This window comes from Thunnus thynnus, chromosome 15 (genome assembly GCF_963924715.1).
Source record: "Thunnus thynnus chromosome 15, fThuThy2.1, whole genome shotgun sequence".
Lineage (NCBI taxonomy): Eukaryota > Metazoa > Chordata > Actinopteri > Scombriformes > Scombridae > Thunnus > Thunnus thynnus.
In genome coordinates, this window is record NC_089531.1 from 11,968,371 (window position 1) to 11,989,695 (window position 21,325).

At 39.2% G+C, this 21,325-nt stretch overlaps 1 protein-coding gene across 1 annotated transcript in view; it reads left to right on the plus strand.

Annotated features, from left to right (window-relative positions):
* The window catches only part of LOC137198711 (oxysterol-binding protein-related protein 10), an 80,217-nt gene that overhangs the window by 53,809 nt on the left and 5,083 nt on the right, over nt 1–21,325 (plus strand). Inside the window, exons 8-10 of the mRNA XM_067612604.1 lie at nt 15,320–15,469; nt 15,641–16,139; nt 21,026–21,212. Coding sequence (XP_067468705.1) covers nt 15,320–15,469; nt 15,641–16,139; nt 21,026–21,212 — 836 coding nt within the window. The remainder of the gene's footprint in view (nt 1–15,319; nt 15,470–15,640; nt 16,140–21,025; nt 21,213–21,325) is intronic.

Genomic DNA, 21,325 nt, shown 5'->3' on the forward strand with positions numbered 1-21,325 from the left:
TGATTTAGGGGGGGAGGCTAGTCTAATAGTCTTAATGAGATGATATCCGAAGTTTTTCTGTTGTGATGGACTTGTAATTTCACATTAGTTTTGTTATATTCCTTTTTTTAAAAATGCTTGTGTTGTAGAGTTTTTTTTCCGAGTCATTGTCATTGATATTGACATCTAAAACCGAAAGTTAACTTGTATTTAGAATAATTCATTATGTTGGTGTTGAGCAAGACATCACTGAAAAACAATAGTTAGATGATTCAAAAAGAGGGAGTTTATGTTTCTCTGTGTGCAACAGAGCAACTACAGTTTTTTCGGCTGTTAAACTCCACAAATGCTCTGCTGAATGTACCCTTATGTAACTCCCCCACACTAAATGGATGCTTCTAAATGTCTATAGGTATAAAGTCATTTGATATGTACCTCTACGTAACCATGGAAATGCATTTACATGACCAGCATATAACCACAATGTATGCAACATGGATGTATTAAGGAGAACTGAAAACAGTTTTCAAAGATGGCCCCCCTTGTTTCCTATGAAAGTTGCTCAGTGGCGCATGAAGCCAAAAAAATCTGCTGTGTGTCCGCTGTGTTTTCATGTTTTTGGGCCCATACAGTGTGCACTAGAGTCCTACTCTGGTCCGTGTAACCTGACCTCCCGCGTTACACACTATGTAGCCATGAGGCCACACCCCCTACAGTCGTTGCCCTGTGCAGTTCTCTGTTGCATTTTTTAAATATGCTGGGAGGGAGGGGCTAGCAAAATTGTAATGGTAAAGTTACCATAGACCATATATAAAGATGGATGACATGCCACCAATTCCTGCCGCTATGCAACCAAAGTTTGCACAGTAGAGTCAGGGGAGCTGGGCGATAGCCCCCCATTGGTCCTCCCCTTCACTTGACTGACAGCTGTCTGTCACCGTGTGAACCCAGGAGCCACTATGGAAAGATAATCCTGCCAACCTGCACTTGAGCATACATGAACATGCATCGCTGTGAGAACTACCTAACGTGACAGAAACCATCTTTGGGTAAAATGGTTGACAACATGGAGGTAGCGAGGTTTATGACCTATACTGCAACCAGCCACCAGGGGGCGACTGAGCTATTTTCACTTCACCTCTAGGGGAGATGTCATGTCATCCATCTTTATATACAGTCTGCTGTAGTTACCCTTTAATAATGTTGTATCAGCAGCACAGTTAAACTGTAACTGCTATGGCATTTAGCCAGTAGGGGTTGCTATAGTAACTGTGGTTCAACTGAAAACCAACTACTGGTGTCTGAACAGCAACAGCAGCACAAAAGTTGTTAATTTGTACATTATGTAAACACAGGTCATATTTCTGAAACACTTATCATAACATGGCGAAATAATGGAATCTTTGACTATGAATAACAAGATGAAGATTAATGAGGCAAGTGTCATCTCAGCAGCATTTCCTGCCATGCTCACTCATAACAGCCACTTTGTCAAATGTTAGACTCATGTTGTTACCTGTCATAAGTATGTCTTATTATGGAGTAGCCTGTTAAACACTCATTTCAGATTTTATAACCAGGTGCGAAATGCAGAAAGGGACATTTTGCCCTTGATGTGAGCAATAATCAGCCTCCTTTTAATGGCATGAGAGATTTACTGTGCTGGCAGCAGTCTAATCTAGAGCTGGAGAGATGTAATCTGTCATGTTAATGATCATTTTGTATTGACATATGAGTGTGAAAGGGGTAATACAGCTTTGCACTGTCAACCCATTTACAGCTAATTGTCAAGCTGTTCAACATACTTCATGGTACACAATTAGGAGCAGAGAGGGGCAGCTCATAATGGTGATTTGACTCCTTTAAAGACATTTCAGACAGTATTATGGCAGTTCTGATTCAGGGGACCTCAGCCAACCATCCGCATAGACATTCTTGCCTCTGTCAGTATGTGTCTGTCAAATGGACGTGCTCTTAGGATACTGTGTTCCACTAATAGGTAATGTCAAGTCATGCTGGTCATAAAATAAGATATAGACACTGAGAAAACTGTAAAATTGACCATCTGGGATTTACATGATTCGATCATATTTCATCAGAGCCCCATAAAGTGACATGGAGATAAATGGAGAAAGAAATGGGCTGTGTTGTTTGAAATCATTCCCTCGTTCATTATTCCCTGTATAACAGCAGTTTAGCTTATAGTGAGAAGTAAATTGAAATTTCAGTATCATCACTGACACATATAGTCAGTAATTTTATCATCTATAAAATGTGACACATTTCATTGTGGGATCGTTAGCAAAAAGTAGTGTAAATGCTGTTCCATTGTGGGAAATATAGTGTTTAAATTTGACACTCAGAAGTTGGACAGTCAAATAAAATGAAGGAGGATGAATATAGTGAACTTGTAGTGAACAGGGAATGATTTGCATTATCCCAAGAAGCATTTTGTTCAATTTTTGACTCCAAGCACAAGTTCTTCAGGATTTAAGTGACATCCCAACAAATGTTAACTGACCAAAAAACTTAACAGCTGCATTAATCAACAATTTTTATCCTAATTTTTTTTTTAAAAATTACTTGGTGTAATGTGAAAAATGTTGCTTGTAGTAATAAACCCACAAGAAATTATCACCTTCTCACCCAGCAGATAAAATTAGCAGCTAGTTGGTGAACATAAAGGAGCATTTAGCAGATGAAGAGCCAGATATTTCTTGCAGGAATTGGTGGAGACAAAAACAGAACTAAAACGAGAATGAATATTGGACTTAACATTTGACAGAAACATGACTCCAAATTGCTAACACATTTGCCACATCAACATTGTATATTTTAATTGTTTTTATTGAACTTTTTCAACTCCCATATGAATTTTAGAAGAAAGTAAAATGTGTTGTTTTTTTATGTCGCTGCCCCCAAGTGGCCAAAAAATGTATTTATGCAGGTTTAAATCCACCACAAGTGCACAAATAATATATCAAAATACTCAAAATTTCACTTTATTCTTACGCTATAATTTAATCTGTTGATTTGCAAGAAAAAAATGCACTCAAAATCAAATACAGGCTAAATTACAATGGGGCCATTTTGTAACTAACCACCTAAAAGTATCCAGAAGTAAAGGTCTCAACTTTCTTAACCAATAATACATTTAAAAAAAATAGTATATTCTAGCCTTTGTCAAATATAGACAATATATTTTACATTACCTTTGACAAATTGTCTTGAAGCCTGTCACTGATTATGTAAATGTCAGTGTGTGGCTAGCACTTTTGCCTGGAGCTGAAAGTACAGTTTTCTTTCCAAATGACATTGTACCATATCATTACAAATAGAAGATCTGTGTAGGTAAGAAAAAGAAAAAAAAAAGAAAAGCAGACATCTCATTTTGCCATGACAAATTTAGTTTAAGACTTTTTACCACACCCCATCACTGCTGTTTCAGATTTTGCACTTCCTCCTGTCAGTTCTGCCCCGCAGCTCAAACCAGATTTCATTAGAGCCTTCAAAGATGCACTGGCCGGCGTTTGAAGAAGAAGGGCAAAAAAATTGGAGGAGATGCTGTGCAGATTGCAAAGGCGCATTAGTCCGACATGACACGCATGTTTATTCATCTTTTAATGAGATTCAGCACCATCATCAGTCTGTTAACTCCCTGTCCGGTCAGAGTGATTGAAAGTTTGGTGTTGGTGTGAAGGAGAAGGAAGGATGAGGAGGTAGAGGGAGAGATTTGATTGTCTTACCTTTTTTCACTGATGTGATGTTTAGATAATGAAGGACAGAGATTGGATATGCTCTTGGGTTGATCATTTATCAGATGTTAGAGGTGAAGGTGCGTGACAGTGATTTTGCCACCTTGTGGCTGTGAAACACAATGCAAGTAGAGTTAACTGCAAGATGCAAAGAGGTGACTGAATCAGAAGGGAGGTCAGTTCTTGAATCATTAATTCATACCCCTTGTTGTTTTCAGGTTCACCATCTTGTGTGTAATCTCATGAGTAGTCTTGAGCGCAATGAAGAAAATACATTACCCCAGAATAGTAAAGCTTTTCTGTTTGAATTATGTAGCACCACTGTGGCGTTTGATATTCAGTCCTAGTATGCAGACAGCAGGAGTAATCACGGGGCTAGTGCGTGACTCTGGGAAAACGAGGGGGGAAAATTGCTGGTGCTAGCAGAAATCAGGCGGGTTTATGCATTTGCAACAGCACCAGCGTGCTCCCTTGCTACATATTAGATCCATACATTGTATTACTGTGGATATAAGCTGCTGCTGTAGGATAGAGTTAATAACAGACCTTCAGTCAGCTCAGTATTAACAGCGAAAGGCAGAATAGGAGAGGAAATCTTCCTTCCTGAGTGCCTGTTGGATGAGAGATTTCTTTCAAAATAAAAAATGTTTATTTTGAAGATTGTTAGTTTTATTCTTGCTTATTTTGTCATAGATTATCTTCTCCTTTACAAGGAGTGAATATGTCCAAAAACAATGTTTGTTTTCTTTTGTATCCAGACAGAGACAAAAGAAAGCAACATTATGACCCTAGTTTTAAATTAAGCCAATTTTATTTATAAAATCCCAAATTAGTGAATCTAAGGTTCAGATCAGGGAAAACAATCCTTTAACTCTGGATCGCAACATGTGATAGATGTCATATATAGAGAGTAGACAAAAATAATCATAATAAAATTCCACTGTGGAGGTACAGAAAGCAAAAAAAACTTTAGAGTAGTACTGAAAGATGGTTTTGTTTACTTTCCTGCAGTTTCAGCTTCAAACTCTTTGAGTTATTGTTTCTTCTTTATTCCAGCAGAGGGCAGCAAAGTCCTCTGCTGTATTGCTGTGCAGCTCTTCTGAATGATTCAATGTATTAGTCTGTTGCATTAATATAGTGAGTGTACACTTTAACTTAAGATCAATTTAAATATTTAAACAGCGGTGATGACATTAGTGTGGAATAAGCTTTAGATTATTGGATTTGCAGGTGTGGTCAACCTACAGTATGCAAAAGAATAATGCACTTTAAATTTATTCGAACTACATTAATCAGATGCTTCTGAACTGGCTCACTACAGTCAGCCAGAGTGATGAAGTGTTTATGAGATGCTGCATCAACTTTGCTTGAACCTTATTAACAGACATAAAGATCCTGTCAGTCCCATTGCGAGAACGCCAAATAAGGAGCAGTGTGTTCTCAGTTCTGATTCAGTCTGTTCAGCAGGGAAAACATCAAGCCATGACTCACTCTCCGCACTGTAATCCCTCTCATCATTGAACTCCAGCTTTAGTCTCAGAAACTGTCAATGACACCTTGCTGTAGTCTTAGAAACGTCTCCCTCCTTTGTCTCTCACCGCACTCCTAATAGACACACCACAACCTTCACATTTTACATGAAAAAATATAAAATATACTCAAGTGTTTCTTCTCACCCTGACAGAAACCTTTCATAATGTTTGTATCTGTGAGGCAGATACATGACCTCATCAATAGAGTATTTCTGCACCAATAAACAAAAGCATTGAGAGTGTTGAGCTCACTGGGTTAACATTAACAACATCAATAAACACTCTGAACATGGTGCGATCACGCTGTTTATAAAACTACATTGAAGTCTGAATTAAAGCGTAGGAGTTGGGTAGTAACACAAAGATGGTATTTCATTAATGGGTGAGAAGTGAGGTTAAGTTTTTCAGAGTTCAATGTTCTCAACTGTGATGACTCTTTGTTGCTCTAATCTGCCTCAAAGCTCCTTGACAAGGACATTTGATGCACAATGTTTCTCAGTTTTTGATTTTCTTTAGACTTTATATCAGAGGGAGAGAGGCAGTTAGCACTGTATTCACCTCGTGTCTGAAGACAGGGAATTTTAAAGATCCCCTCCAGACATCAATTTAAGACATATAAAAATATTCTTCTTTGAATAATAATGTCTGATGATTTTTTCCCCCCAAAAAAGTTTAATTTCCTTGTTAAGAAAGTCTTTAAAGCATATCCTTTAATCCATAAAGAAACAGAATCATTCATCAATCAAGATGTCATGTCATAAATTCATGCTTGTACGAACACTTCTTAAACTCATATTTAAGGTGAGCACAGAGAGAAACTTTCCCTTTGTAGCAGATGAATGTAAAAACAGCCTTTACGTGTCAGACTCTGCACATACATCTGCCTGCACAGTGAAGCTCAAACATCCAAATTCAGTAACATGAAGCAAAACACATTTATGAGTGGAGGAGGGCTTTAAAAAAAAAAAAAGATGTACATTTAGTAGCGTGTGATTATGCAACACATTATGCCATTACATTTTGAATTAGCATCACTGCATGCTATTTCTGCTGCAAACAGAAGCTAAGAAAATCACTGCTGCGCAAAAGATACAGTTTAAACAGAGAACATGAGATGTATAGTATTTCTGGCTTGTTAGGTTTAAACTCCCCCTCCAGTCAAAAATGTGTTTTGCTTATTGTTATTTCAGACAGATGTTTGAGCTTCACCGTGCAGGATGATGTATGTGCAGGGTTTGACACTAGAAGGCTGTTTTCACTTTAATCTGCTGAAAATGGAAAGTTTCTCTGTGCTCATCTTAAATGTGACTTTAAGGCGTGTACCTACGAGCGTGGTTTGTGACATCACAACTAGTTTGGAGCCAATTGTGGTCCAAAAAAACCCCAACTTGAAGCCTCCAGTGCACATTACACTATGAATGGATTTAACAGTTAAGTAGGAAACATCTTGTGTCCAGCGGTTCAACTTTTCAACTGAAAAATATTTGCATATTCATAGATATAACTGCCTCATCTTTAACTGGGACTGGCCTCGATATGACTCACCACCGAGTGTAATGGTGTACAGTTTCTTTCATCTTTGTGTAAGTGTGTGTGTGTGTGTGTGTGTGTGTTTGTGTGAGTGTGCGCACGCTCTGCTGCTCATTATAATTTATACATGAAGCACCGAAACCCAAAGTCTCAGCCCTACTTGTCTTGTTTTTTTTGAAGAAGCGGGAGAGATTTTGGGAGGTCTGATACTGACTCAGTGTTGATTCACAAACATTGAAGTGGTGACTTGCAAGCTGTGCTTTATTTGTTCCATTTTTCCATGTTGATGGTGCATCTGAGCCGCTTTTCCATCTCTTTTTTTTACCTCTAGCATTGTACTCCTACTCCTGGTACCCAAGAAAATACTTCTATATGTTCACTGCTTCTGTCACCTTTCATGATTTTCGTGCATTCACTGTTTTGCTTTTCCTTTAGTCGCATCTTACTGGAACTATGTAATGTTATGTGGTTTTGTAGGTACAGTATAGTTAGAACAATGTAGGCTGATTTGTTTCAGTCTGTCCAAACATCATCTACTATTTAAATGCCTTTAAAGCTGCTAATTAATATAAAATTTGCAACTAGTGTAACTGCTTGTATACTTAGTATAAAATGACAGGTGCACGGTAAAAAAACCAAAACTTGTAGCTTTGAGATAAATTGGATCCAAACTGGAAGCCCTTAGAAGCTGTAATTCAAAAGCTTTTCAGTATCTCCCTGGCAGTTGACATTCAAAACACACCTGACATTTAAGAGAGGAAGGGGAGCTTGGAAAATACACACTGATGCAAGTTTAGTAAGCGGATCCATGAATTTATTCAAATGTCCTGCTCTTTCAGGCAGTGTTTTTTTTATTTAAATAAAGGATAAGTGTACAGCACGCATGCAGGGAGTTCAGTGATTGTTTGACTAAACTGTCAAACAATTGAGCTAGTGGTGTTTTGAATTTTTGAATAATTTGAACATGGTATGATTGCTGATGCCAGTTTACTAAAAGTGAAGTGAAACAAAAACATCTAGGCAACTACAGTCTCAGCAGAGAAAATGCCATGCTGATAAGAGAGAGGTCAGAGGCTCACAGGCAGAATACAAATAGGATGAGTTTCAACAGAGGACCTGTAATCTGCAATTACAAGAAGATGAAGCTTAAGTGAACTTGTCTACACTAATATTGTCTGACAAGTGAACATATGCTGGTTTTGTCAATGATATGTCAGTATTACTGTCTTATTTGGAAATAATACAAGGAGCATTATCAAAATGATGCCCAATATGTTGCACTGACACATTATGAGTCCACAGCAATGGCATGCATCAAGGGAAAGACAGTTTGGGCTATGCAAAATTGTACAATGTCTGAAAACATCTTTTTAGCCAAGTGCAGATCAAGAAATCTCAACAATTTGATGGATTGCCCTGAAATTTTGTATAGATGTTCATGTCCCTCATAGGATGAATCCTACTTCCTCGCTTTTTCTTTAGTGCCATGAGATTGACATTTTTGGTTCAGAGTGAAATATTTCCACAACTATTGGATGGATTGCCATGAAATTTAGTGCACACATTTTAATCATTTTGGTGTTCCCTTAACTTTTCATTTAGTGCCATCTTCAGGTTAAAATTTCAGTCCAATACTTTGGTTAACTTTGGCCAAATACCTGCAAAACTAATGGCACTCTCAACAGCCTTGCCTGTATTTTGTGTTCAGTGCCAATTAGCAAGTGTTAGCATGCTACGCAAGATGGTGAACATGGTAAACATTACCTACTAAAAATCAGCCTGTTAGCCCTGTCATTGTGCAAATGTAGCATGCTCACAGAGTCGCTAGCATCATAGACTGTAAAAAATAAGGGACGTAGCCACCGTGACATCACCCATTGGTCCGTGGACTCCTGTTTTGAAGCCTCGAATTTGTATTTTCATCATCACCATCTTGGATATTTGGAGCCAGAAGTGACCATATTTGGACGAGAGCATGGAGACTATGACGCTAGCTACTAGCTTGGTTAACACAGTGCATTTACAGTCTATGGTTAACTGTGATAGTGCTAATGCTAATTCTAATTTTTGCTAGCGAAAAACAGGCTTAAAAACATTAAAACAAAATGTACTTACCAGAAAAAACTGAACATTCAACTCCTTACAGTCTTTTAGTGCAACCAAATGCTGAACAAGATTTTTTTTTAGGCGACCAAAATGCTACAATGAACTTTCATGAACTGACAACAAAGTGAAATAGCGACGGCTACGGCTACGCCTGCACTCTGTGAATCTGGGGTTATGCCATGGTTACATTACATAACCAACATTGTTGCCATGGTAGCGACATGCCTGTGATGGCACCCACCTGTCACTCAAAGCGCCCATACCCTTAATTATGCATAACTTTAATCCTTAATAAAATTTAAACAGGTCAGTTATATAAAAATTCGCCACCGTACAATTGTCATGAACAGGGAAATTAACTATAGAGACCAAAACCATTTCATGTACCAGACTGTAAACATGTTTATTTCTGCTGTAAAGTTGGGCATTTTAACATGGGGGTCTATGGGGATTGACTTGCTTCTGGGGCCAGCCTCAAGTGGCCATTCGAGGAACTGCAGTTTTTGGCACTTCCGCGTTGGCTTCATTTTTCAGCCCCGGAGGTTGCCGCTTGGCTAGCATGGTTGTATTCTTTTAGTATTGATAAATAAGAGTTCATAAGAATTCAGGCTACACAAATAGAACAGTGCTGAAATGATTAGTTGATTAATTGATTAGTGAATTCTGCTGATGTGAGTAAATTAATTAATTGTCTATTTATTAAACGGCAAACATTCACTGGTTCAAGCTTCTCAGATTTGTGGATTTGCTGCTTCTCTATTTTATATTATAAATTAAATATCTTTTGATTTTTAACAGATGACTGACAAGCAAAACAAGTAATTTAAAGATGTCCTCTTGGGCTCATCTCATCAACCTTCTATCTAGATTGTGGCTCTCTACTGTTAAATCAAATTCATATATCATAATCTTAATATGTCTGTGCATGTTGTTACTACAGTGATGAGACTTATGAACTATAATTGAGGATTTTGAGTTTCAGCTGCTGAGTGTAGTTAAAATTAGCTTAATTAGCTTAATTTCTTCTTCTGCTGCTGGTGCTTTATGCAAACATCAAACAACATATGGGACACATGTGATCTGCTGCTGATTATATTAAAAGCTCCAATATGCAGTAGAACTGAGTATGATTTTAGGTTCAGGTTCAGGGTCAAGTCTAGTACTCACACAACTCAACACAGCAGGAAACACAATAAATAAATTAAAATCTAGTTTGAGCTGGGAGGAGACAAAAAATGTAAGTTGCGCAACAAATCTGGCATTGCTGCTCTGGTTATGAGGAACAATTCAGGTTACCGTCTTACTTTCTTCCCTTGACTGTGCCCAAAGGGAGCAGAAATCCACTTTACCCTAGCATACACACTTCAAAGGCAGAGCTAGAAAGAGGACACTTCTGTCAGAGAGCGATTTCATAACAAAAGGTTTGGGAGTTGAGTCTCATTCACCTACTCATTCCTCTGCTTCTCAGATGCTGTTTTGACAAAGAAATGCGTAAAAATGGAAGTGATGGTGATAAGGGATGAAGGGGAGGGCTGGCCAAGGAGGACTAGCCCTCAAAGTTTAGCCCGTTCAAACTGAGGAAAGGAGTCTTTGAAGTGGGAGCGCAAGCAACCAGGCACCCACACTCTCCCCTGATGCTTTGCAAGAGAGATAGAAACAGACAGAAAAGAAACAGAAATCGCGAAGCATTCAGAGTAGGAGAATAAAAGAGAACAGAAGCAGGGGGGAACTTGTGAATGGATGAGGAGACAGTTAAGGAGAAAGATGATGATGAAACAAAATAGCGGATGGCGTGAATGAGGAGATGAGGGAAGGGAGTGTGAACGAAAGAAACAGTGACAAAGATGACAGTGCGAGGGCAGAGGAAGAGAGAAGAAGAGTGAATCAAACAGGAGACTGGAGTCAATTAGAAGGAGGACTGTCAGGATGGAGCAGATTTAGAGAAGACAGCGGAATAGTGTGAGATAGAAAAGAGAGGGTTTGTAAAAAAATATGAGATAAAGCGTGTTGGAGAGCCAGACAGCCGCCCATGAGTTCCTGGAAAAGAGTTGAGTACTGTAGGATTGCATAACTGCAGACTAGTGGTAATTAAGCAAGCTGATATGCTCACCCCACCCGCATGTGCTGAAGAGGAAGAGGAGAGAGATAAGTGAGGGGGTTGGGAAGCTAGATAAAAGCAGGAAAGATGGAGGGAGAGAGGAGGTGTAGAAGGAGGGATGGAGCATGTCAGAAGAGGACAGGAGGGAGGAGAGCAGAGGAACATGTGATGAGGTAGATGCCACAAGGGGAGGAAAGGGTAAAAAAGGGATGTAGGGAAGCACGGCAAAGGGATGATGGGAGGGTGCAGAGGGAAACGTCACTGGGACTTTCCCTGAGCTTTTTTTTCCTCCCCCCCCCCTCCTCCTTGTTTTTTTTCAGAGCGGGTGGTGGGCAGAGAGGAGACACACTCTCTGCGAGTCACGCACAGCCGCTCACCACCTTAACTCAGCCACATTTGTACATCGCTCCAACAAAAGCCAAGACTCCTCTTTGAATACCGCTCACTCAGTCAGCTGACTCTCTCAGATGAGGAAGATGATGTGCATTCGTTTTTGTTTGCGGTGCCTCTCAGAGCTTTAAACTCTTCAAAAGACACAGTTTTCTTCAGGTTTCCCACTGGGAGTTCACCTCTAATTGAATTTTGCACCAATTGAAGCCTCGTGCAGCAAGAGCACATCTTTAACTTCTCTCCTTTTGGTGGATTTTACTGTTGGTTGCTGAGGCCGCTCTACTTTTTTCCATTTTTGGAGATGAGATCCAGTTTTATGCAGGTCAAGCCTGTAGCTACACAGCAATGCAGCGTGAGTGTTTACAAGCTGATGTTTGTGTGTGTGTGTGTGTGTGTGTTATGCATGCATTCACCCTTCACCTTTACATATTGTCTTTGCATAATGTTTTAAATATGGGGTGAGAAGAGTTCTTGCAGCCTGGAGGGGTTACACTCGTGCATTTTAGCAGTAAACACTACTGATTTGAAATGGGAGGCATAGTTTTCCTCCAACACTGAGGCTCTTTGTTGACTTCATAAATTATAGAACAAAGTAGCCAGCGGGGTTCATTCTGGTGGTAAACATTTTCAGCATCCGTAAAAGTTGCTGAAATGATTTTGAAGTGGATCAAAGTGAAAAGCCACAGTTCCTCCCAGTCTTGTGGATAAGATGTACAAATTTAATATAGTTATAATATTAGTCGACAACTCTCTAATAAGGCACTGTTATAAAGTGTTAAATGGTTAAACGTTGGCTTTACAGATCACTTATAAGCCATTAATAAAAAGCATCTTTTGGGTTGCCAGGTTGCAAGAAATCCATTTTGGTCTTTACCCTTTCTATTTAGTTAAAGTTATAAATGTCGGTAATCCATTAACAAATGCTAAATAATCCATCGAGTACAGTTATAAATGTTAATAAGTTGTTAATAAATGGATTTAGGTCAAATGGTCCAAGCACTGTAAAGGAACTTGGCAACCCAAAAGTTGTTCTTATTAATGGATTATAACTGATCTATAAAGCTTTGTTTATTAACTGTCAATAAAGCCATAGTTATATTTTTAAAAGCTTTATAAAGGGTGCCTTATTAGAAAGTTGCATTGCCGTAGCTACCAAATTTAGCTATTTTGCTAATTTAGTTATTAGCTAACCCTTTAGCACCATATTTTTAAGGTTAGAGTTGTATACTTTACCAAGTATTATACTTGTACTATTTTTGCGGTAGTATATTCTTTTTGAAAGTGAACACAATGCCTGAAGAGTTTGGCCTTCATACATCTACATTCATGTGACTTTTCGTCTTACTAGCAGTCTGTGACAGTTAGTGCTAATGTCCTGTACTAGCATCCTGTGCTAGCATCCCGCAGGCAGAAAAGTGGATGTAAAAAGTTAAAATTTGTGATATAATCAGTGTACAAAATACACATATATACTAATATACTCAACAATGGGCCTAATTATTTTATATTTATCTACACAGTAGATAAAGTTTATTTTTATGTTTTTATAATATCACTAAAAATATATTGCAGTCAAAGCATTTCATTTGAATACAATTTGCTCTGCCTCTGCATATTTAAAAGAAATAAACCAATAAAAACGTGAAAATGAACTGATTCATATTATAAACAAAATAAAAATCCGTTATTTATCTTATTTATCTCCAAGGAACAATTTAAGTTAAGTCATAAAACAGTCCTTCTACCACAGGACAAAAAAACCAAATAGACCAATAAAAAAAAAAACAACCCAACTGCGCTTGTTCTTGTGTAGCTACTTGGACCTAGTGGCTGATATATGCCCATTCTGTTTTGGTGGTGTTGCCCACGGCACCGGTACCCCCCGACTGTCACACAGTATTTCACACACTGGATATAACAGATAGAAATGGCATGCAGGGTAAAGTTGAGGATATTTGAGACATTCAGTATTACTATAGAATACAATACAACTGTCCAAATGAAAGATGTTGTAATGTCCAACATTTGTAGCAAGAATAATTCAGAAACCTTTCTGTTGTGTACGGTTTCTCCTCCTCACACTGTTCAGTCATAAATCTTAACACTCTCTATGCCTATTTATTATTCAAGACACATTATTATCTACTTTTTGACAAGTTAAACTGCATTAAAAAGTCTGAGCTACTGTAATGACGAGCACTATGTCCAATATATCCACTCAAAGGTTTCCGCAGAGATGCTCTGACCTCTTCAGCAGTAATTTCCTGTTGCTGTCAGGAGCCTCTTTAATTAGTTAGAACCACTGGAATCATAACAGACCTCCCCTTACCTCCCTCTTTTCCCTTTCACTTCTATATATATATATATCACTCTGCTCCGAGAGCCAACAAGCTCCAGGGACTCCTGTTCGTGTGTGTTCTCTTGCGTGTGTGTGTGCATGCTCGTGTCTTTTGTGCAGAAATGTTTTGGTGCAGGGTATGTGTGGATGTATGTGTGGATGTGTGGAGTGTGGCTTTTGGCATGCATGCAGGGAATGAAATATTCAGGTGACAGGCAGGCACTCTTGTCCTGGAAATCTCTCTCTTCTGCGTTTTTTTCCCCCCCCTCTCTCTGCTGCTGGAGCACTTCATGCAATTACGCTGCCAGGAATTTCAGTTCAGATTTCCTGCTTATTTTGCTCTTCTTTCTAGCACCGGCTTCACTAAAATGAGATACCCACAAGTTGAAAAAAGGACACATATGTACTGTATCTACGACTGTTATTGCACAGGGACACATACAGATATGGAGGATAAAGAGCAGTGGGGCGGAGGGGAAGTACAGAGAGTTTTTGTTGCCCACAGGCTCGAGAGCACTCTCTGCATTATACATTAGCCTCTTTCTTTTTTTTTTTTTTTTTTTCTTCCTGCCTGCCCCAAGTTACTGCAGGAGATATCTTCTTTAACCTCTTCTGTATCCATTTTCAGTTGAATGCTGGAGCACAAACAAAGGACACAACTTCTGTCCGCTCTGACCAGTGCTGCGTATCATGCACACATGGAGGCATTGTGCAGGTCAGTGTCGGAGGCTCTTAGAAGCAAACGAGAGGCTATTCAAAGAAATGTAGTGCTCCTATTGCCGTATGAAACGCTGAAAGTGGTCTGAGAGACGGGATGACATGGCTGAGTGGAGTATGAATGGGCTGCAGTGAAAAGTAAATAAGGTGATGTCCTTTGGTATTTATAGGTTGCCTCTGAAACAGGTCTTGCACTGGCCTCTAAATGAATTGCGTGACCTTATCGTTGGTATGGGCGGTTGAATGTTGGTGGGAAAAAAAACAGCCTCATCTTCCTTCTCTTGGCAAACCAACAAACCAACAAGGAATTGATCCTACCTTAACCTGAAAGTGAAAGTTTAATCTCTGTGTCTAAAGCCAATTAAGAAGAAATGTAATTGGTTAAACCTGCTTTTGAAATCTTTTTGGCTCTAAATTGTCCATCTGTTTACAGCATACCCACCACAGATTCCTTTAAGAATAAAACTTCTATGCACTTGCTAAAGTCGCTGGTCAGACTCTTGTCTCCTGTAGTTCCCCGATGGTGAAAACGAGTCCCTCTCAATCGTTAAGAAAAGACCAAAGTCTCAGCTCTTTCGCGAACACCTCTGCACTTGATGGACTGAAGGGGAAAAAAATCTACTTCTATACATTCTATGCACTCTACGCATTGCCTGTTGGCACCTACGTCTTATTGGACTCAAACTTAGCTTTATGGCACTTACTCGTGTTGTTCTCTCCTGACTAGATCCCTGCTTGCGTTGTATCAGCTCTCAGATGCACATCTCTTTTGATAAAAGCTTCTGCTAAATTGTGAAGAGTAAAACATTAGTGAACTTTCTCATTGTGTCTGAAAAAATTCATTAAAATTCTTCTTTTTTTCTTGTTTTCGTAGCAGCACCAAGGGCTGGAAGACATCAGCCCCATTGAGGAGGTGACAGACACGGAGGACAACGAGGAGGAGGACCTGGGTGTCCTGGACGACCAGCGGAGCATCATTCTCCACCTGCTCTCCCAGCTCAAACTGGGCATGGACCTCACACGGGTAAGAGCGCCGAAGCACTGACTTTTAAATTTGAATTACAAAAACAAGACTACTACTGCCTCCCAAGGGGTGTTTATGTGTCATGAATCTAATATTTGTAGTGTGTAATTGTTGCTCTCTTGGCATTTTCCCTAAATAAATCTTTTCCTTTTAACTTTTTGGTTTTCCTAGGTGGTGCTACCTACCTTCATCTTGGAAAAGAGATCACTGCTGGAGATGTACGCCAACTTCATGGCCCACCCTGACATGTTCCTGTCAATCACAGCTGGAGCCACAGCCGAGGACCGTATCGTCCGCTTTGTAGAGTACTACCTGACCGCCTTCCACGAGGGGCGAAAGGGCGCCGTGGCCAAGAAGCCCTACAACCCCGTGCTGGGGGAGACCTTCCACTGTTCCTGGGAAGTGCCTCGGGACAAAGTCAAACCTTTGGTCCGATCGAACCAGGGGCCCGCCCGGGAGCCAGGCAGGGGCCCCAACAACACGCAGCAGCCTGACGATTCACCGGGAGGCTGCTACAGAGTCCGCTTTGTGGGCGAGCAGGTGTCCCATCATCCGCCAGTTTCAGGGTTTTACTGTGAGTGCCGGGAGAGGAGGATGTGCGTCAACGCCCACGTATGGACCAAGAGCAAGTTCATGGGCATGTCTATAGGGGTGTCCATGGTCGGGGAAGGTGAGTCAATCCACAACAAATAACATATAATGTACTGTAAATATGCAAAGTTTAGTATCACTCAACTCAAAGATCTCTTGTAAGGGTGGCTTTTCTATTTCTTGAAAAGCTATAGAGTCTAAGCATAGAGTTGACACGTGCCTCAACCGTTGACTGAAAACTTTCTACTTCAAATACAAAAATGAAACATGGTAGAAAAGACACAAAACATACTACAATAAGGCCCGTCTAACACGGTAAAAGACTTCTGTGTTCTTTAGGCTCCATAGTTTCAACTACATCAACTAGCAAGCACAGACAACAACATTTCAACCGATCCCAAGCCAGAGCTGACTGAGTTCATTATGGCTCTAACACCTCTTATTCAAGAAAGACCCGGCCTGGCATAAAAACAGAAAACACAAAAATAACAGCAAAACAGACATCACAAGAAGAGCAAGAATAGTTGAATTTTTCAGATTCCACCTAAATAATTAAAAACAAAAAAGACTGGGCAAGGGCTATTTTCCAGATGCTTTAAAACTGACTTCATCCAGTAACCTTTGGCGATTTTAACTTTTAACTAACTGTATACTGTTTCAGGTGAAATATTAAATGCATTTGAAAGTTTTTTTTGCCCAACTCCATCCTGACAATGAGGATCCAACATTTGTAAAACATATTGGTATAATACTGTATTCTACAGGAGGCAGACAAAACACATTAAACTCATTAAAATACAAATTAGGTGACACTCATTAAAGTTAGTTTTTTGTTGAGACTATCAGACCCGTCACTGGTAATTCTGAGGTTATTCATGGTGTTGTTAAACAAATGTCACTCATTTATTTTACCCCCATGTCATCATAATTTTGTAGTGTTTATGACCAGCGATGCCTTATAAATATGGTAATTAGTAGAATCGATTAGCAAGCTAAATAATATTCAGCTTGATATGACTCACTTATGTGACTGACTTGCTGTTGTATCAGCTGAAAATACCACTATACAATGTAAGTAGTAGCATCTCAAAACTGACCATCAAGTTAAATCAACACAATCGTTTGGTGAAACTCCAAAACACAAGTTTTATCAAGTTGCTGTTATACTGTAGGACTATTTTAATATAAGGTCTTCCTGTTAATGTAAACATAGCTGACGTTTTGTGATTATAACTAAAGATAATCACTTGTTTTTAAGAAGGTGCTCATTCTCTCAGCTGTAATAACAAGAGAAGCCATTTGAAGGAAAATTGTGATTTTTGGGCTTTATAAATAAAATGAAACATCATCTTTCATCATCTGTTAAACTGTCACAGCGTCCTGTCCTGCATGAAAGAGGATGCGACCTCTCCCATGACAATCAATAAAGCTGTCCGCTCTGTCAGCACCATCACACTGTGTAGGCCTTTTGGGATGAGTCACCCTGAGTCGGGATACACAGGAAGACCTTGAGACTGATCGACTAAAGTCCAGATACATGAACTGATTCAGTTTTAGCTTTCTCACGCTTACTGTACATCTGACTACCTATCGGCAGGTTATGACACAGCAAGTGCATAACGCTGTCATCAGAAAACATGGTGACCCTCACCTTAGGACGTATTGATTGCTAGGTTATTGTTTTTTTTAGCAATGGCTGCTTTCCTAATAGCAGTTGATGCTGTGTTTTTATGAATGGCCCAGACTCTGCTGATTGGCAGTGAGTCAGCAGCTGGTTTTTGTCTACGTCACCTGCTGGGTTTTGATTTGACCTTTATGACTTTCTGATGAGTGATTGCTCCGGTCTGCCTCTGACGCTAGAGGAAAGAAAGTTTTCACTACCACGGACTTATTGTACTCTTCTTTCAGCAATTCTTAAAATAGAATTACAAAACCAGCAGAGTGATAATTACCTGCAGAAAGCAGAAGTAGGCACAACCGGATTTACAACATACAGCAGTGTACTTAAGTATAGTTTTAAGGTAATTTTACTTTGCTTGAGTATTTCCATTTTCTGCTCATTTCTAATTCTACTTCACTACATTTCAGAGAAAAATATACCCTTTGCTGTAGTACTGTGCTGTACTCTTACTCTCACTACATTTATTTAACAGCTATACTTTCTAGCTACTTTGATTTGACATACTAATACTTTTGATCAACTTATAAAATATGAAGCATTGTTATTAATTGAAGGCCCTGCATATCCACACAGGGTAATCTCAGTTTATTGTAACTTGCCCCACAAAAAAATGAAGGAGCTTTAATGTGGAGCTCCTGAAAGTCACAGAAATGTTTCTATCTCTTAAAATTTTGCAGAATATATTATGTGCTACGATGGCCTTTAAGAGATCCCTTCATAATGCACTTACAATGTAAGTGATGGGGGACAAAATCCACAACCCTCCTTTTGTGCAAAAATGTATTTAAACATTTATTTGAAGCTAATATGAAGCTTCATCCACCCAAATTAGTCAATTTAGTCTTTTTAGTGCCAAATTCTCTCCTTTTGTTACCATCCCTCCACTGCAGCTGAGCAGTAAAACACTATCTGTTGAGACACGAAGAGGGAATTCTTTACTTAAAAGACTGAAACTGTGAAAGATATTCAATTTATCTGATTTAATTGGACTTTTTACTCTAAGGGAGTTGCTACTTTTACTCAAGTAAAAGTGTCTGGATACATCTTCCACCACTGGCTTTCCATTTGTTTACAGACATGGACTTCAGTAATGATTGTTAATCACACAGCTCAGCCTGGTTCCCTCTTCACATAAATTGAAACACACTCAGAATCACATAATGGCAACAAGCCATTGTTGTGCCTCTGAACAGGTTTATCTCTCACTTTGTCAACCCTCTGTGTCATTTAATGCCCACAGTGGTGCCACATGGAGTTTAATCCTGAGGGCTTTTTGCAGTGAAACATCGCTGCACAAGTGGTCTCTTGTACACATGTGATAAGATGATGTAAGAACAGAGACGTATTCATGGACATGTGAGAAGCAGAGGACAACTGGAAAAAAAATGTCGGTCTAACATATTCTTATATGAAAAAATAAATCACTTACACACTGATTGAATGACATAAATGATGGTGCTATAAAACTATAATGGCCTCCTTTATGCTAACATAAACTGCATAATGGAGGTATAAATTGGTTTGAATAAGCTTCTTTGCATTGAGCTTCCATTGTACTGGTTATACCTAGATTGATTTTTTTTTTATTGAGACATAATATATACAACATATAACATATACGGTTCAAACACACATGTATACTCATGTATCTGGCCAAAGCTGCCCCTAGCCATGACATGGGACTGACATGTCATGACCAAAAGAACCAACCTAAGTCCCCCAAAACAAATATCATAACATTAACACATATATAACACATCCACACACCCACATACATCCACACAGATAATACACACACTCATGCTTACATACAAACACACAGAATATGTACAGAGGTAAGGGAATGGCCGGAACGTAAACAAAAGAGAAAAAAATAGATAAATAATCATATCTATAGTTATAATGGTTGTAATAATAATAAAATGTATATAATTAGATAAATAAGTGGTCATTAGTGGTCCACCGGGCACAGGGCCAGCATCTGGGATAGGTGGGAGCAAGCAGGCACCGCCTAGGCTCACCTGCAGCCCGCCTACCCCACAACCCTTCACAGCTGAGCGTAGTACAGCATATTAGTTATGGTGAGATAGCTGCGACTCTACCTGCGCACATGCACACACGGTCAAGAGACACAAGAATGCCTACAGCTCTAACAGTGAGCTTCCATTGTACTGGTTATACCTGGAACAATTACTGACGCTCCAGTCAGGTTTAGTTTACCTTTACACACACCATCAAACTCTGCTTATTTTACTGTAAACATTTAGTATAATTGAAGGCTGCTGCTGTAATGAGCACTTCAGAGATTGTTGAAAACTATTTAATTTTTACATAACAGTATTACGAGAGCGCCATAATTAAAATGTGTGGCCTAGTGATTATATGTAATTTAATTCAATATTATATTAGGGATGGGCATTTTAAATCATTTCAATATTCGAGTACTCACATAAAAGAAAAATCTAATGTAAGAATAGGGTCCAAAATGAACACCCAAGACAAAATGTGGGTATGCAAGTTTAATGTTGCATAGCTGCACATTCATTTATTTTATTTCGTCGAAATACTTCCAAACATCACTCTTATGCCTTAGTGATATATTGAGTGATTACTACTTACTACTATCAGCGGCTGTGCAGATCTATCAATTTTGCTATACAGTATTGATCTGTGCAGATATTCACAGATAGCACTTACATCAATGTGTCCCATCCAATAAATGTAAACTTTTAATATATAACAGGGTCAATTTACATTTATATTTATTACATACAGTAGGGTTCAAAGCAAGCTCCAGTAATCATGCCTAATTTATATAGGAACATTTAGCTTCTGTGCACCAATTTCACTCTCTACACTGGCTGCTGTGTTTAACAAAGAAAATCACTGAGGGGCACATAATTGACTTTTAGAAAACATCTACATACCAGGCCTAGAGATTAAATTAGTGTTAATGACTTGAACATTTGATTATGTGTTTAGACAATGAGAGGCAGTGTGCAGGGAAATCAGCTGGCCAGATAGAAAAACACGTGGGAGGAGAAGTGAGTCAGTGGAGTGCTGCTCGACATGCCTCACCTGATTTGAACTATTGAGAGTTCCTTCACATCTCCTTCACATTTTAACAAGCTACTGAATCACATCTGCGCTATTAGTTTTCCCTGACAAACTAGTTTTCATGCACTCTCAGCGAATATCTACATTTCTAACATTTTATCTCAGTTTTCTTCTTTGTTTCTGTGCGTTTGTGCTCTCATCACGCTTTTCTTCCTCTCTCCTCTCAGGAGTCTTGTGTCTCCTGGAGCACGATGAGGAGTACGTCTTCACGTTGCCGTGTGCCTACGCCCGTTCCATCCTCACTGTGCCCTGGGTGGAACTGGGGGGCAAAGTCTCCATCAACTGTGCCAAGAGCGGCTACACGGCAACGGTCACCTTTCACACTAAGCCTTTCTATGGCGGGAAGGTGCACAGGTGAGTGTTTCTGTGTATCTCTTAAAGCACCTACAACACTTGCTTCATTTCAATCATGAAATACTTTACAGGCAAAGGGAAATAATTTATGTATCTGTGATTGTCTGGCATTA